At 37.6% G+C, this 18,290-nt stretch overlaps 1 protein-coding gene across 4 annotated transcripts in view; it reads left to right on the top strand.

Moving 5' to 3' along the window:
* RNF212B (ring finger protein 212B) overlaps positions 1–18,290 on the top strand; it is a 41,837-nt gene that overhangs the window by 20,745 nt on the left and 2,802 nt on the right. For 3 of the 4 annotated variants that reach the window (XM_012734081.1, XM_012734080.1, XM_012734082.1), the window contains exons 3-13: positions 1,293–1,345; positions 1,960–2,034; positions 10,628–10,743; positions 11,911–11,971; positions 12,634–12,662; positions 13,645–13,691; positions 13,897–13,939; positions 14,094–14,154; positions 14,528–14,576; positions 17,102–17,141; positions 17,414–17,511. In XM_012734081.1, the coding sequence (XP_012589535.1) occupies positions 1,293–1,345; positions 1,960–2,034; positions 10,628–10,743; positions 11,911–11,971; positions 12,634–12,662; positions 13,645–13,691; positions 13,897–13,939; positions 14,094–14,154; positions 14,528–14,576; positions 17,102–17,141; positions 17,414–17,511 (672 nt within the window). The remainder of the gene's footprint in view (positions 1–1,292; positions 1,346–1,959; positions 2,035–10,627; positions 10,744–11,910; positions 11,972–12,633; positions 12,663–13,644; positions 13,692–13,896; positions 13,940–14,093; positions 14,155–14,527; positions 14,577–17,101; positions 17,142–17,413; positions 17,512–18,290) is intronic. The other variant, XM_012734083.1, reaches the window with a different exon arrangement.

Raw genomic sequence — 18,290 nt, 5'->3', positions numbered from 1 at the left:
CTTTAGATGGTTAAGTGCAGCTTTAAGCCATAAAAATGAGGGACTTAGTAAAAATACTTCCCCCAGATATTTGTCTATAATGCTAAACTATTTACAGGGTATAAAAATACCCCAGAAGAGTAATTTAAGATTAGATGCTTTGTTTAGGGGAGACATCACAAAAAAGGTACTACTTCAATAGAATTTTGAATAGGAAACTTATTTTTCCAAGTGGATAGTACAGGGAATATTATTCTATTTTAAGAGAATGGCATATATAAGGGCTCATTACACCATGACACCATAGTGCAAGGGATTACATATGATTGGGATTGGTAGAAAATAAAGAATAAAATGGAAATGGTGAAAGATGAGACTGGAGAGGTAGGTAGTGGTCAGATGATGAAAGGCTGTTGTGTGTCTCAGGCTACAGAACCTCAGCTTTATCATGTTAGTGATGAAGAATGTGAAAGCTTTTTTTTTTTTTTTAAATCATAGAATGATTTGCACTTGCCATCTCACTCAGGTGGTAATATGGAAAGTACACTGAGAAAAACCTTCCATTCCCCAAGGAGAGAAGGGTCAGGTTAGGTAGTCTCTGGAGAAGCTTTTTTCTTTATATGAATCTCATGACCCATTTAAGTTCTCTGCTAATGTAACAAGGCAGTTTTCTATGGTAACAGCAGCTCACTTTGGAGTAGTTTGTCTCTCAAACATATGTCATGTGATGTTTTTTCCTGACATGGCATTTATCTTAATCAATGACTAGCACCACTACTTAAAATTCAACTTAGATGAAAAGATTAACAATTTTAATTTTTGCACCTTTCATATTAGGCAAGAGAACAGGAATAGTACAGCTTCAAAGCAAGATCAAGAAAATTAGCAAAGTGAGAACAAGGCAGGAACGATTGGAGAGTTCCTTATAGTCTCTAATGTGTGCTTTCAGTCAAGTAGCTAGGTTGAGAAAGAGTAACTTAAAATTGACATCATCAGTACTTTGTACTCTTCCCAGTACTCCAGTGAGGAATTTAGAATTGCCCCTCACCTGCAAAAGAAAATTGAGAATTGGAAAAATGGGATAGGGGAGGGTAGCGGGTACAATGTAAAAAGCCTTACTTGTCATCATCCTGTTTGCAAATACTGATTTAGAGACCAGAGCTTAAGTTGAAGTCCTTATATAAGCACAATGATGTTCCAAATTCATTAAGAATCCTCTTTTCTTTACATTTTACATGACTAATACTGTAGTCTTTAGAAATATCTCACCTTATATCCATGAAAATCAAATGTTTTTTTCTCTTTCTCTCCAGAAAAATGTGCTGTTTGTGGAACTGCATGCAAACATCTGGCTCTTTCTGATAATGTAAGTTTTTTTCTTCCTGCCACAAACCATCTTATCCCATTCTGGCCTGTAAGAAATAGACAAAGAGTGTAGTTGATGGTAACTAAGTACTGATTTTTTTAAGAAAGAAGAAAAATTTTAAAACTCACAGATAACAGTTATCAAAATAAGATAAGTAAGATAAATGATAGGTCAAAAAATTATTTGTGGCTCCTGTGGCTGAAGTGAAGATTAGAAGTATTAGGATATATAATTTGTATTTCCTAGCGCAGTGGTGATCACCTCTTAATTTAGCACAGTGGAAATAATACTAGGTGCTTTATTTATTTTATTTATTTATTCAAAAAGATTTATTTATACATACAAGAACTGGGGTGAAGGCCAGCAGTTTGCAGGGGGGTTAGAAGAGTCACCAGAGAAAGTGGGGAACAGAATAGGCAGATTCACTGAAATAGGAGAGGTCTGCTGCACCATGTGGGTTAGCTCCCTGCCATGTTGGGGATCAAACATGGTTGCACTGGCTTGATAGAATACCAGGTGCTTTAGAAAGTGTATGGACATCCTTTGCCATATCTGCCAGTATTTTGTTTCATTTCATTGTATATTTATGCTCAGCGTCTGTCCTCTTTTTGTAGCTGAAACCTCAGGAGAAGAAATACTTCAAAAGTCCTGTGGAGACAGCTCTGCAATATTTTAGTCACATCTCTCAGGTATGAGAAACTATAGTGAAGAAAATCTGATTCTCCAGACAGGTTATTATTATTTTTTTTGGTATAATTATTTGTACAAATTGAGCAATAAAACCCTATCAGGGAAGGTCTAGGAAAATACCTTAGAGTATTGGCATTTATGATTTCATAACTTTACAACTAGGAAATAGTTGTAAGCCTTAAGTGAAAACTCAACTTGTAATTCAAAGGAGAGAAAAAAAAAAAGTTACATTGGATCATTTATTTTACCTTGCTTACTCAGGCTGAGCAAAACCCTCCTGAGTGCAAAGGCTGATGTCTGAATTTTAAAATTTTGGAAAAAAGGTAAATTTTCTACAGAGGGAACTTGGCAACATATCTTACTTTAAATGACTATAATTTACACATAGCCACAATATGCTTATATAACTTCTTGATAGGCAAAACAGACTCAACTTCCTTTTAAACTGGAAGGTCTGATGCAGACAAATTCTAACTCATCTGCTTTCTTTATTAAATGTTCTCTTTAGGCTGCATTGTACACAATGGAGAAAACAATAATTGAATATTCTGTTTGCTTTCTTCTCTCATGATACAGATCTCATCAGTTAAGTTTTTAGTGACTTAGACCTGTGATAGGCTGTAAAAACCACTATGTAACTGACATCTTGCCTTATATTTCCACACTCTATTAAGTAATTTTTCACACTCTATTGAGTAATTTTTAAGCATAAGGCAAGTTTTAGGGAGCATTATTTTTCAGTGTGGTTTAATGGGTCTTTTAAAATTTGTTTGAATATATATGTCTGATCATGCAAACAATGGGAACAAAGATTTAATTCAGTCTTTTGCTTATAAATGTAAGTTCATGAAAGGATTTTTTGTTACCTATTCTCATTTTTAATAACCCTTCTTAGTAATACATGTATATTTAATTCTTAATGATTCACAATTGGTTGTGTGAACTCAGCAAATATTTTTATTTTCTTGGAACATCATCCCATATGTTGGCATACCTGACTTGGCCAAGAACAACAGGAATGTGTAAGGAGGTGAAGAAAAGGCAGGACAGCCAAATGAGAACATTCTCATTTCATAGCAACTTTGTTTTTTGCCTTTCATTCTCCACTTCTAACGATTTCAGAGCCTCATAGAATATTGGCTTGTTTCTTGAGATTTTTGTCACAGTTTTGCTTCTGTACTTTTTTTTTTTTTTTAAGATTTATTTAGTTTATGTATACAAGAACTGGGGTACAGGAGAGAGGTGCAAGGGATGAGGTGAGAGGATTCACTAGAGACAGAGTGGTTAGCAGAACAGGCAGATTGACTGAAGTACACTGCTGAGGGGAGCAGCAGCAAGACAGTTGGAAGTTTGCTGTGCCATGTGGGTCAGCTCCCTGGGATTGAACTCATGCGGCAGTGTTTGTGGCTAGCTCTGTAGTGCTGCGCTTTAACTGGTTGCACCACCAGAGAGGGCCCTGCTTCTGTACTCTTAATTCACGTTCTTATGAGAGTATTCCGTTCCTAAACATGAAGATGATACTTAGGCATGTTTTGGTCCAAGACAGTAGATTTAACTCTTATTTGGTGTCTCACATCTAAATCTGAACTGTGCAGATAGAGGAAGGGGAATTAAAGAATGCTTTGGCTGCATCCTGGTTTTAGTTGCCTGGGTGAGCCATCATATTTGAGATACTATTTAACATTATGGGGAGATAAAATTCAGCTCAGACTTAAGGAGAAATGTAAACAAGGTCATATGAACAAGTAAAAGAGCAGACCCAGGGTTAATAACTAAACTCAGTGTTAGTTAATGATCAGTAAAGAAGTTATATGTAGTCTGAATCCTAACCTGCCTGATCATGGGACCACTTACACATGGCCAAATACTCAAGATAAAATAAATGGAAAGGGCCAGTTAATCATCACTTTCGTGAAGAGCCAGTTTGGTGAAGTCAGCAATGTCTGAAAATGTGTTTTTCTAGTATGTGAAGATGAATAACTGATCCAAGTAATATCTGCATCAATGCATCTAGGCTTCTGCTCAGATTTTCTTTATTAGCCAGACCTTTACTGACTCTCATCTCAAATAGTAACTCCAACATCTTCTACTTCTTACCTAGCTTTATTTTTCATCATAATTCTTTTCTCTAGCATTTCCTATTTATTTATCTAAATCCTATGCTGAAATGTAGGGTAAAGGCAGGGATGCAGTCAGTTTTGTTTATTAGATACCTAGCTCTTTGGCTAGTTCTCAATATATAGAGGATATTCCCCCCAAAATGTTGTGTAACTAAGAGAAATGTTGACCTAATATTCCACGTAATCCTTTATCTCTGTAATAATCTGAAAATGGCATTTTTCTGTTCTGTTACTTGATGATCGATAGTTGCCAAGTTGCCCATTTTGAATTCTTCTCTGACCTCTAGGTGGTTTTTCTAAACTTGTTTGGAGATTAGAGAGTGCCATATGGACCTTTTGCTTTCTTCTTGCTTTGTCATAACTGTTTTTCAAATATATGCTTCTAATTTTTCCTTCTTTGGTAAACCCTTCTTTATTCCTATATGCAGGTTTTTACTCTGTTGTTTGTATTTCTATCCTACTTTGTTCTTTATATATATAAAATATTTTAAAAGATATTTATCTATGCATACAAGAACTGGGGTATAGGCCAGAGGTGAGGGCGGGGAGAGGATTCACTAGGGTGGGGGGGCGAAACAGGCTGATGTACTGAAATACACAGCAGGCGGGTCAGGAGAGGTCTGCTGCGCCATGTGAGTAACTTCCCCTGGCTGGAAATGGAACTTGTGCTGCAGTGGCGATGGATCACTTCCTAGTGCTACACTTTATCCCATTGTGCCACAGTGAGGGCCTCCTACTTTGTTCTTATCTGTAAAAGCTAAGTCTGTAACTTAACTTGGAAAAAGTTTTGAAGTTTATTCATTTGTATCTTTCTTTCTCTAAACCAAGTTTTTCAAAGGCAGATTATTATGTTTGTGTGCTCCAACACCTAACTAGATGTAGTACAAATTATAAGAAATGTTTATTTAAAAAAATGAAATGTTTGTTAAAATGAATAAATGTACATTAAAGTTGGGAAAGAAGAAAGAATGAGGAAAAAGATCAGGGAGAAAGGCTTAATCATACAGGGACCTGTAAGCCATGATAAAGGAATTTGAGGTTCATATCAGTGCAGTGGGACACCTTTGAAGGGTTTTAAGCAAGAAAATAGCTTTGTCCAACATAGAATTAAAGAAGAATTGGGCCATCCCTGGTGGTTCACAGCACCACTGCAGTACAAGTTCAATCCCAGGCCAGGCGGGTGACCCACATGGTGTGGCAGACCTCTCCTGACCCGCCTGCTGCTCCTCTCAGCTGTGCATTTCAGAACATCTGCCTGTTCTGCTTCCTATTCTGTCTCTGGTGAATTCTCTCACCACCCCCACCTCTGGTCTGTAGCCAGTTATAAGAAGCTTTCTGAAGCCATCGTAGTGCAAGTTTGATTCCTAGCCAGGGAGTGACCCATACGGCTGGGGAGACCTGATCTCATCAATAGACTAAAACAGATTTTCATCCCTCACTTAAATTAAAAAATTAAACTGAGAAATTCAGTGGTACCTTTGAAGAGAGATTTTATTAGTCTAAAATTATTTAGTCTGAAAAGAAAAGGCCAATCTGTCAATATTTTAGGACTTTTGAAATAGTATAGTTGTCTTCTTTATTGCTACCTAGAAGGGAGTTGAGGAGCTTTATTACACCAGTATGAAAGGCCATAGTACTTTGATCACACACTGTTGCACCCTAGAACTTAGATCCCTACCTAGAGGGGTCCTATGGCGCTCTAATTCAGAATTGGTGCCTCTAACATATGATAAACAATCCTGCAATTGATTTTGATAAGCATTTTTAGGTTCTTTTTTGCTTTAACCAATTGTCTCTGAGTACCACAACAATAATTTCAGTTACAAATCTGAACACTTAACTGCCTTTTCAAAATCCTTTGGTGGTTTCCCATTGCCTAAGTTGCAGACTCTTCAGAGTGACGCCTCGTTCCCTTAATGATCTGGTTCTAACCTCCCCAATCTTGTCTACAACTACCACTTCATATTTTACCAATGTAAGCCTTTATGTGGGTTATTACCTAACTTATAGTGTGGATTTAATTCTTTACATTTCTTTTTTCTATGCCATCAAGTTTCATGCCTCTGTGCCCAGAGTGCCTTACTTCCACTCTCTGAAGACTGAAGTTCCTGGCAGTCATTCTTTTATTTTAAATCTTCTGCACAGTGAAACTATTTTTCTTTTAAAGATTTTATTTACTTATGCATACAGAACTGGGGTGCAAGCCAGAGGTGCAAGGGTGGTGAGAACATTCACCAGAGACAGCGCTGTGTACAGAACAGGCAGCTCAACAAAGAACACTGCTGAGGGTAGCAGCGGGGGGTCAGGGGAGGTCTGTCGCACCATGTGGGTCACTTCCCTAACTGGGAATTGAACTCATGCTGAACTGTGCTTTAACCCAGTGCACCAGCAAGGAGGGTCCTTCTTTGCCCATTTTTATTTTATTTAAAAAAAATATTTATTTATTTATGCATACAAGAACTGGGATATAGGCCAGAGGTGTAGGAGGTGAGAGGACCCACCAAAGACAGAGTGGGGAGTAGAACAGTCAGATTGACTGAAATACACTGCTGAGGGGACCATTGGGCTGGACAGGAGAGGTCTGCTGCACCATGTGGGTCACCCCCTGGCCGGGAATCAAACTTGTGCTGCAGTGGCTGCGGATAGCATCATAGTGCTTTAATCCATTGTGCCTTCAGGGAGGGCCCCTGCCCATATTTAAATTGGATTGCCTTTGTTACTTGTTATAGGAGTTCTTATATATATTCTAGTTAACAAGTCCTTTAACAGGTAAATGATTTCATATATTTGTCCATTTTATTGGGACCATCTCCTCTTAGCATTTCCAATTCCATCTAATCATCACCTTGTCTGAATAGTTATCAACTCATGATCAGTCTTCCTTCATCTACATTTCCTTTACGGCATCAAGATTATTTTGAAACCAGACCAGATGTTTTGTAATTTCAAAGTGTATTTCTAAAAGATGAAAACTTTTTTTTCTTTTTTTTTATAACAGTTTATTTTTACATCATTTTGTACATTTTTTTTTCGACCTCAATTGTAATCCCCACGGGTTTCCCATCACCAAGTCACCCGTGTGCCATCACCATAATCCCATGCACTTCCCTCCCCACCCTCCCCACCCCCCGTTTTTGATCCTATTCTCCACTCCACCCCCACAAAATGTCTCTGGTATATGGCTGTTCATTATTCTTGTTATTTTCTTGCCTGGTCCATTATACTCCTGCTATGAGTGAAACCATCCCGTATTTTTCTTTCTCTTTCTGGCTTATCTCACTAAGCATGATCTTTTCCAGCTCCATACAAGTTGCTGCAAAAGACATGTGTTTCTCTTTTGGTTGCTGAGTAATATTCCATTGTATATATGTACCACATCTTTCTAATCCAGTCATCTACTTTTGGGCATTTGGGCTGCTTCCATGTTTTTCCAATTGTAAATAAAGCAGCAATAAACATGGGGGTGCAAATATCTTTTTAATCAGTGTTTTTGTGTCTTTTGGGTAGATACCTAGGAATGGGATTGCTGGGTCGTAGGGAAGCTCCATGTTTAGCAGGAAAACTTTATTTTATTATACACACAAGAACTGGGGTCTAGGTCAGAAGTGCAGGGGGCAGTGGTATAAGAGGATTCACTAGAAACAGAGACGGGAGCAAAACAGGCAAAGCTACTGAAATACACTCTTTAGGGAGAACTGGGGAGACAGGTGAGGTCTGCTTTGCTGGCTATGGATTGAGCTCATGCTGCAGTGGCTGGCAGTTGCTTGATAGCACTGAGACCTTAACCCCAGTGCCACCAGAGAGGCCCTCAACTCCTCTTAAGTGTGACCATGTCATTCTAAAATAATAATGTTTTCCTTTAGGGGAAAACAAAAAAAGGCCAACTTTGTTTTTCTTTAATGAGGCCGAAGGATTTCACTGAGACAGAGTATTGGACTTGCTAACACTTGAAATTTTTTTAAAAGCTGAGATTCATTACTGATTGAGGTTTTAGACTCTTCTTTGGTAGATATATTTGAAATAGACTAAAAACTTATACTCTAGCATAAGCAAAATCATTTCTTGCTCTCCTCTAACACGTTGTGCTAGTGGTTTTCTAGGTTGATATTTTTTAAAAATGGTCAGATCTGAGATGTGTGGTAAGGCAAAACAGGCCAAGGTAAAAGGCCCTCCAATAATCTCATGTGGTTCCCTGGATTTCCAGAGTATAGAGTCTATTCCTTGTGCATGTATGGCCCTTGGTGATCTCAAAAGGAAGAGTAATAAGTCTAGGACAGGATTTGGTTTTCTGACCCGTACACCAGTATTAACTTAATTGCACATAAGACTGACCCAATGAGTAGGTTAGGATATTTGGAATCTTATCTCTTGGCTATATCTTATATTAATCTATAATACCTATTTCTCCCTAACCTCCCCTCTCCTGCTATTTTTGGTAACTCCCAGGATTCAGGGTGACTGCTTTATGCTTCTGGTTCTCTTCAGATTTTCTAATATGAACATAACTTATTTACTTTTAGTGAAATAGCAACTTTTTTTTGAAAAATAAAATACAATGTATTCTTACTATCTAAAGCTAACTTAGTTTGCTTTTGAGTAAAAAAGAAAAGCTAGAGACTATATAAACTCTTAAGTATAATTCTATAGAAAGGTGGTAAAAGCAACTTGAAAATTAGGTAAGAACAAAAAGTTTATGACACAAATACTAAGATCTAGGAAATGACCTTAGACAAGAGGGTTATAGTCTAAGGAAGCAGATGAGACATCAGTACTGCTGTGTATTCAAAAGTAGACCCTGGCAAAGCTAAAAGCACTTTCTAAATATTAACTTTTTATCTGATTCATTAATCCCATGATAGGCACATTAATCCCATGATAAACACATCAAAGTAAAGTAAAGCAAAATATAAGATGATTTATCCAAGCCAAAATAAAATGTAGGGATAAAATTCTTTTTTCTGTGACTCTTCTCCTATTATCATAGCAGTATAATTGTCTCAGTGTGAATAACTTAAGGAAAGTAAATTGGTTGCCAATGATCTTTAATAGCTATAAATTTGAAAGTTCATTCCATACTAATAGCAAATTTAGATCAAAATACATTCTAAACTTGGAAATGTTTTTTGGATGTCACTCGGCTGGCTCAAGATGAAAGATTATATATTATATTTTTAAAGATTTATTTATTTATGCATACAGAACTGGGGTACAGGCTAGAGGTGCAGGGGCAGTGAGAGGATTCACCAGAGACAGAGTGGGGAGCAGAACAGGCTGATTGACAAGTACAGTGCTGAGGGGAGCAGTGGGCAGGTCAGGAGAGGTCTGCCACGCCATGTGGGTCACCTCTGGGGCTGGTGGAGATCGAACTCATGCTGATGTGGCTTTAACTTCTTAGTGCTGTGCTTTAACTACTATGTCAAAATATTTTATTATTAAGGTATTAGCAAGCTATTGTCCCAGAGTGAAAAATACCGGCTTTTCCCTGTGCCAAATCCTCTAGTTTTGTTCTCTTCTTTTTTTCAGACTGTATTGTATTTTTTAAAGATATATGTATTTATGTATACAAGATCTGAGGAGTAAGCCAGAAATGCAGGGATTGAGAGGAGTCACCAGAGACAGGCAGTTTGACTGAAGTACACTGCTGAGGAGAGCGGCTGGTAAACAGCAGGTCTGCCATGCCATGTGGTTGAGCTCCCTACCCTGCCAGGTTGTCAAACTTGTGCTACAGTGGCTGACAATAGCTTGATAGCATGGTGTTTAACCCCTGCACCACTAGGGAGGCCCCAAAATTGTATTATTTTTTATTGAGGTAATGTTGGTTTTCAAAAATTTATTTAATGTTTATGATTTAAAGTTGTAAGTTCATACCTCTTTAGATATGTTACCATACCATTTCCACCACTAAGGGACCCAAAACCCTTCCCCATATTCCATTGGGCCCTCCCTCTCACCTTTGATCTCAATTCCTCATTCTTCCTCGAAACCCCCTCTAGTTTTAGGGAGTTGTGATCAAAAATGATCAATGATGGGGCTCATCATTGAGCCCCTGGTGGTGCAACAGGTTAAAGCACTGCATTATGAAGCTCTCTGAAGACACTGCAGCACGAGTTCGATTCTCCCAGCAAGGAGTTCAACCACATGGCACGGCAGACCTCCCTCTCATGACCCACCTGCTGCACTGCTGAGGAGAACGGCTGGTAAACAGCAGGTCTGCCATGCCAGCACTATACTTTGGCAATTTGCCTGTTCTGCTCCCCACTCTGTCTCTGGTGAATCTTCTCACCCAACACTCCTCTGGCCTGTACCCAGTTCTGTACACATAAATAAATACTTTTTTTTTTTTTTAATTTAAAAATAAATAAATAAATAAATGATCAACAATAAAGTATGAATAAGTAGGCTTCTCTTTGTTGCCAGAAGTTAGAGGTAAGGAGTTTAGGGGCATATATCAAAAGCCTGTTTTCTCCTGCAGGTATGGTGTTTTCAGAAGAAACAAACAGATCTTCTCATCAACTTTTATAAGCATAGAATCACAAAATTAGAAGCAGCTCTGCAGGAGGCACAGCAAACAGTGACCAGACAGGACAAGTAAGTGACAAATCAAGTCACCAGGAGCTTTTATCCTTTCACAGAAGCTGTAACCTTCATTTTCTGTGGTGACAGTGCTTGAAATTATTCCCTTTATGTGGTTTTGTGGGTGACTCAGAGTTTTGTTGATCTCAATCTCCATTTTCTTTTTCTCTGTTTTCCCTCAAGGAACCCTACTTTATAATGTCTACTTACAAAAATTGTCTGAGAAACCAGAAAGCTTACTCATATTGATAAAGATGAGAGAGAACATTTTTTTTTAAAGATTTATTTATTTGTGCATACAGAACTGGGATACAGGCCAGAGGTGCAGGGGCAGCGAGAGGGTTCACCAGAGACAGAGTGGGGAGCAGAACGGGCAGATATATAACGTGTACTGCTGAGGGGAGAAGCGGGAGGGTCAGGAGAGGTCTGTCGTGTCATGTGGTCACCTCCGGGGCAGGCGGGAATCGAACTCATGTGGAAGTGACTTTAACTTCTTAGTACAACGCTTTAACCCACTAAGCCACCAGGGAGGGCCCGAGAGAGAGCCTTTAATGTGTTACTACTGGAAGGGTTTATTTTGGAATTTTTTTTTTTTAAAGATTTATTTATTTGTGCACACAGAGCTGGGGTATAGGCCAAGGTGCAGGGGTGGTGAGAGGATTCACCAGAGACAGAGCGGGGAGCAGAACAGGCTGACTGACAAAGTACACTGCTAAAGGGAACAGTGGGCAGTCAGGAGAGGTCTGCTGCACCATGAGGTCACCTCCGGGACTGGGGAACTCATGCTGAAGTGGCTTTAGCTTCTTAGTGCTGTACTTTAACCTGCTGAGCCACCAGGAAGGGCCCTATTTTGGAAATCTTAAGCAAAAAAGTGGAACCCTTGATAGAAGTTTTAGGCATCGGGGTATATGTGGAGAAGCAAGTGAATTCTATGTATTATGCCCTAACAACATACCAAGGTCTACTTATTTTGTTCACCTGGTTCTTATCATGAAAACTCTGCTCTGTCCCTCTGAATCACTAGATACCTACAGAAATATCTTGTGTCACGGCATAAACGACATATATATGTTTATCTTTCCATAAACATTAAGTAAATGTCAATAACAATAAAAATCAGGTTTTTTTTTTTTTTTTTAAATACCACTGATCTAAGGCTGATTGCTTCCATCTTTTGCCTAGAGAACTGTCGGCCTTAAGGAAGGAGAATGAAGAACTGAAGAAATTTCTAGCCTTCTTAAAGGTGAATAAAATAGTTTTTCCTTGTGTAATGTTTCCTCCTACTTTTCCCATCTATCTAGTTACTGTAGAGAATAGTGTTACATCATGGACCTATAGAAACTGATTATATTTGTACAACAGGTGTAATGTAGTAAATAAATGAAGCCATAGAATGAAGTCTGAGAGGATCAATATTTTGCACACTGGTAACCTGTTCTTGACATCTGTGTTGAGTCACTATGTACCACTCAGGACACTTACAGAAGAGACCTCTGTTGTTGCTTAAAATTTCTCTTCAAGAATCCCAAAACTCCTCTCCTTAAAACTATTTCCTAGACATTTCCTAAAAATGATCTTTGTTTTTGTATAATTTTTCTATTGATACTATTCCTATGTATCATAATTCTGTCATTTTCCTTTTTACTCCCATAGATTCTCCATATTTCTCTACATATCAGTTTACAAGATTCCCAATTTTTATGAAAAGGAATAAAAATTTTATCCCCCAAAAGCTGGTTATTTCCTAAGGAGACATTATCACTATTTTTTTTTTTCTCCTATTGGGAATCTTAGTGACTACAACTAAGAGGACACTATAGATTAGTTATCTAACAAGTAAGAGGATGTTGGTTGGTACCTTTGAGCTGCAGCTTCCTTTATTCCTGATTTTTTTTTCACCTACAGGAATCTCCAAGTCATTACCAAGGAAGCAGGTCAGTTTTATCAGGCCTCATACTAGCGCTCCTTGCAAATTTCTTGACAATTACTGTGTGGGCTATGAGGTGGTGGAAATGTTTCATGAATTTATCTTTCTCTTCTCAAAGAATTACTCACTGAAAAGTGCTATGAATATAATGTTCACTCTTTCACCTTGTGAACTCCCGTACATCTTTCAAAATTGAACTCACTTGGCATTTCCTCTGTCAGGACTTCATTAGACAAATTTAGATGTTCTATTCATTTATTCAATAACTATTTGTGACCTGCTGTTTAGCAGGTTCTATATTAGGTTCTATATTAGGAGGTGGGTATACATTTAATTGATGTACATCAGTTCTTCTAATTGCTAATATCTCTCCCTACCAATTGTTTAGTATTTTTTAATGTAAGCCCTGTATTGGTGGGTTAAAAAAAAATACACAGCCCCTCATGACAGATGTTATAGTTTTGTGTTCCTTCTTACTTCTGATACACCCATATTTGTAACAATTAAATATTGCTTTATTATTTTTGTCTCTATTCTAGTTTGTTTGCAATCTCAGGATCCTGGGACATATGAGTATTAAATAAATGTGTGTTGGATAGATGGATGAGGGGATGAAGAGTGAGGACATGTGGATGTATGAAAGGATGAACATATGGCTATTTACATGTAGCATTGAGAGTACTTGAATAGACACGGAGAAAAGGGAAAAAAGAGTGTACCACAGAACTTGTTATGGCCAGTAGAGGGGGAGAAAGTTTCATTTTGGGAATTGGAGAGCAAAGGGATTTTGTGTCAATTTTGCCTCTGTATTTTTGTGTGATGTGTGAAATACATGATAGTAAGCAACTTGTGCTGAGAGGACGCTATTTTATTTTTTAAAATATTTTCCCTCTAATTTAAGTTCTTTCTATAACCTGAAGTTATTATTTTTAAAAATAATAATCTGATTGATCCCCTAAGATGGTGCTTCTTTTTTTTTAACCTTGCAGATTAACCACACCTCGACCAGTGGGCATCACTTCCCCATCACAATCAGGTAGGGGACATTTTTTTACCCAGCTATCTGTGTGAGAGGAATAAATATCCTTGTTTTCATATAGAAGATGGTTTCTTTCAAAAATTATAATTTCATTTTCCTAATCTTATGTTTGATACGGAAAGGTCATATAACTAGATACCCACAGGCAAAGCAGAGCATGCTGTGGTAGTAGCTTCCCATACTGCACTTTGTTTTCTTTCAGTTACTCCACGACCCAGCTCTCAGCACAGCAGCCTAGTGGTCAGGTGAGTAGAAAGCCTACACAGCAACATTGCCTACTAAAGCTGGCAAATGAAAAAAAATCCTAGATGTGGCTGACTTAGGGACTGAGGACACTTTAAATCCATGGAGCTGTTTAACCCCAGATTTACTTTTTTCTTTTTGTCTCACTTTTTACAGTCGCTCCTCCTCAGTGGAGTCTATCCCTGTTAGAGTAGCTGGCTTTGGTAGCTTGGGACAAGTAAGTCATATTTACGTTTACTTTCCAGACAAGTTTATAGTGGTAAATGAAAGAAAATATTTAAGGCAAATATTTAAGGCAAAAATACAAATTTATATTGATTTTGGCATAAATTAACTTATGTGCTGTGTTTTCTGGTGGCAGTGCAGACCTGATTTAGAAACATACACGGAGAATAAGGAAGTGTCCAAGGACTGAATTAACAGTGTTCACTGTGTTCATGTTGGAAATAATCAAGTCTGCATCCTTCTTGGACTAGGGTATCTGTTGATACTTGGGAGAACAACAATGTGCTTTAATGTGTAGATATAGAGAAACAGCAAGGAAAATGGAATCCATAAAATTGAGAAATAATTTTATTGTTTTCCACCAGGGATCCAGAGGCCTACAGGGAAGGAACACTCCCAGAGATTCTTTTACTGGTGAGGAGAAAGAAGTGTCAGAATTAACATAGTCTGTATAGATACCAGCGGATTTCTGGGTTTCTCTGCAGGGTATAGGGTCATTACTTTATTTCCTCCCCCAGACAGTGATTCCAAGTAACCAATATATTATTGGTTTTTAAGTGATGATATTTCTGTCCTCAAACTGATAAAGGGAAAATGAAAATGTGGGCAATAGAAAGTTATTGAAAACCTCTGGTTTTGAAGTAGAGGATAACTTTTGAATTGGAATAGTGGACATGGGGTTCTCGGTGGCGCAAGGGATTAGGCTATCTGCTGCACAAGTTTGATTCCCAGCCAGGGAGGTGACCCACATGGCACAGCAGACTTCTCCTGTCTTTCCTGCTACTCCTCTCTCCTGAATACTTCAGTCAGTCCACCAGCTCTGTTCCCCACTCTGTCTCTCGTGAATCTTCTCATCCCCCTTCTCTGGTCTATACCCCAGTTCTGGTATGCATAAATAAATAAATCTTTTTAAAAAATGGGGCCCTCCCTTGCTGTTTCTCTATATCTACACATTAAAGCACATTGTTGTTCTTCCCATTGTGGTGGCACAATGGGTTTAAAGCACAGCCGACCTCTCCTGTCTCACCTGCTGCTCCTCTCTGCAGTGTATTTTTAGTACATCTGCCTTTTTTGCTTCCCATTTTGTCTCTGATGAGTCCTCTTACCACCCCCAACCTCTGGCCTGTACCCCAGTTCTTTTATGCATAAATATTTTTTTCACTTTTAAAATAATATAACAGTTTATTTTTACATCATTTTGTGCCTTTTTCCATCTCAGTTGTAATCCCCGTGGGCTTCCTATTACCAAATCACCCTGTGCCATCACCATGATCCAGTGCACTTCCCTCTCCACTGTTTTTGATCCCATTTCCCATTACACCCCCATAAAATGTCTGGTATGTAGTTATTCATTATTATTATATCCTGGCTTGGTCCTTTATACTCCTGCTATGAGTGAAACCATCCTGTATAATAAATATATTTTTTAATGAATTTGAAAATTTTTAATTGCCACAAGGTGGCAGTGCAAGCTAAGACTAAAAGGAAGGTTAATTTGATGCTGGTTATTTTGAATTTTGAAGGTCTCTCTTCCTCAGTGTGAATTAAACATAAAAATATTCTGATGAAATAGTTTGGCTCTATCTACTTAATTCTTGTCCCTTAGAATTATTCCTGTTATTATTTTCAAGGGGATTAGCTAGTTCAAAGAATACTTCTTAGAGAGCATTTTTTTTCTTTAGCAAAAGGCTGTTTTGAAGTTCACAGATCTTTTCCTCGTTAGTCAGTTTTCCCCAAATAATTTTCTCAAATTCTTCCATAGCCACCTCTTTGAAAAATGTCGATGTTCTGGTCACTTTATTTCTGATAGATTAATAGAAATAATATCTTGTTTGTTCCTAGTCTTACTAAGTCTGCTTTTGCCTTGGATCAATTCAAAGAACCAACTTTTAGATTTTCGAATTTTCTGTATTTTTTTCCTCTGCTTCATTCATTTCTTCTCTGATTTTTTTCCCATTAATTTATTTTGGGTTTCATTCATTTTTGTAAGTTTAATAAGGTGGAAGGTTTAATTATTGATTTAGATCTGCTTTGTTTTTTTGCCAGTATAAATGGCAATGCTTTTGCTCTAAGCACTGTTTTTTGAGGAGTCTTATGTTTCCTATATTGTAATTTTGTTTTAATTCATCTCAAAGTATTTTCTAACATCTGTCATGATTTTTCTTTGACCTACTGGTTATTTAGCAGAGTATTGATTAATATCCATGTATTTGTGAATTTCCCAAGTTCCTACCATTACTGATTTTGAATTTTTTAAATTTTATTTTATTGTGGTTAAACAAAATAGTTTGTATGACTGAAATATTTGAAAGTGTATGCCTTAACAGATGGTCTATTCTTGGCATTGTTCTGTGTACACTTTAGAAGAATATGTGTTCTGCTATTTTGGGTAGATTGTTCTATAGATGACTGTTAGAGTTAGTTGGTATGTAGTGTCATTCAAATGTTCTGTTTCATTGCTGGTTTTCTGTCTTAGTTGTTTTTTCCATTATGAAAGTGGGAAATTGAAGTCTCCAACTATTATTGGTGAATTGTCTATTTTTCTCTTTAATTTTGAACTTTTTCTATAGTAACAGTAACTTTTTCTATAGTTTGTCTGATGTCACTCTTAGTGAGTTTAATGACTGTCTTTAGCCATTCTTCCTAATAATCTTCTTAGAAAAAGGCACAGATAAATTAGAGCACATTAAGGCAGTAATGGGTCCAGGCCCACAGACTCATGAAATGGAGATGGAAGCACCTTTGAGATGCTGCTAGGTGAATTGTGAGGTTTTTTTTCTAAATACCTAACATATACAATATTATATGTATACTACATGTGTATATAATATAAACAATATAAAAATGTTCAAACACTCAGTTTCTTTGCCCTGGCTCCTAGTATATCTGAGTGCTTCTCCAGTTAGTGTATTATCTCACATGATTTTTATGCTTTTCAGAAACTCCTTCACCAGCATCTTCTTACAACCTATCTTACAGGTAGGTTATTCCATGCTTCCTTTCACTTGGGATCTGTTCACACCAGCACTCTGCCATAAGCCGTAGAACCTATACTAATGAAGTTTATCCTCTACCTGTAAAAAAATGAGGAAGTTGAAGAACACTGTCTAAGACATTTAAGTTATTTACTTCCAGTTGCTAGTAGGGAATTTATTTCCACTGTGCCATACAAGTATAGGCTTTTCCTTTATGTATGCTCTTTACCTCTACCTGTCCTTCCCTCTGCTGATGCTTTTGTTTTCCCTTCTTAGACCATCTGCCTCCTCGGGACAGGGGTTTTTTCCTTTCAGACCATCTCTAAATGGTGGGGATTCAGACCATACAAGAGTCCTCACTCCTAACATTTCAGGTAAGTTAAGTTAAATAATATTCCCAAAGGAGTAGAACTTCAACCACTGACATATTTACTAAGTAAAGACCTTCAATGGGAAAAGAAGTTGGATTTGCCCCCTCACAGTATATATTGTCTTTAGTTTAGCTCAGTATTTCTCTCATAGTGAAGAATTTTATAGTGAAGAATTTCTCATAGTGAAGAATTTTACCTAGGCCCTCCCTGATGGTGCAGGGTTAAAGTCACTGCTATCAAGCTATTGCAGCCACTGCAGCACTAGTTCAACCCCACTCACTGAGCTGACCCACATGGCGCAACAGACCTCTCCTCTCACTTGCTGCTCCCCTCAGCAGTGTATTTCAGTGGATCTGTCTGTTCTGTTCCCTACTCTTTCTCTGGTGAATCGTCTCCCTGAACCTCTGGCCTACACCCCAGTTCTTATGTACATAAATGAATAAAATTAATTTTTTTTAAGAATTTTAAATTGCACTCAGTTGGGGTGTCAAGTTTTTTTTTTTTTAATAATTGTAATGTGTATAACCATTTCTGGGAGAGCACAGTTTGTTTTTGAGAGCACAATTTTTAGTGAGAATGATAAAACTACTCTTTTCCTCCCCACTGTTTTCAAGTATATTTGCTTACAGGTCTGTCATTATCCATAGCTCAGCAAAATTTTTATATTACTTCTTTTTTCTACTCAGTTAAATTCAAATCTCAGATTTCTCTATCAGTACCCCATCCTCAGGATAGACTTTGTAACCTACCATTTTGAGTTCCTTATTTAACAGTTTTTTTCC

The sequence above is a fragment of the Condylura cristata genome, unplaced genomic scaffold (genome assembly GCF_000260355.1).
Source record: "Condylura cristata isolate star-nosed mole 26May11 unplaced genomic scaffold, ConCri1.0 scaffold00045, whole genome shotgun sequence".
In the NCBI taxonomy this organism is placed as follows: domain Eukaryota; kingdom Metazoa; phylum Chordata; class Mammalia; order Eulipotyphla; family Talpidae; genus Condylura; species Condylura cristata.
Note: the sequence above shows the minus strand (reverse complement) of the source record. Positions and strands in the feature narration are given on the sequence as shown.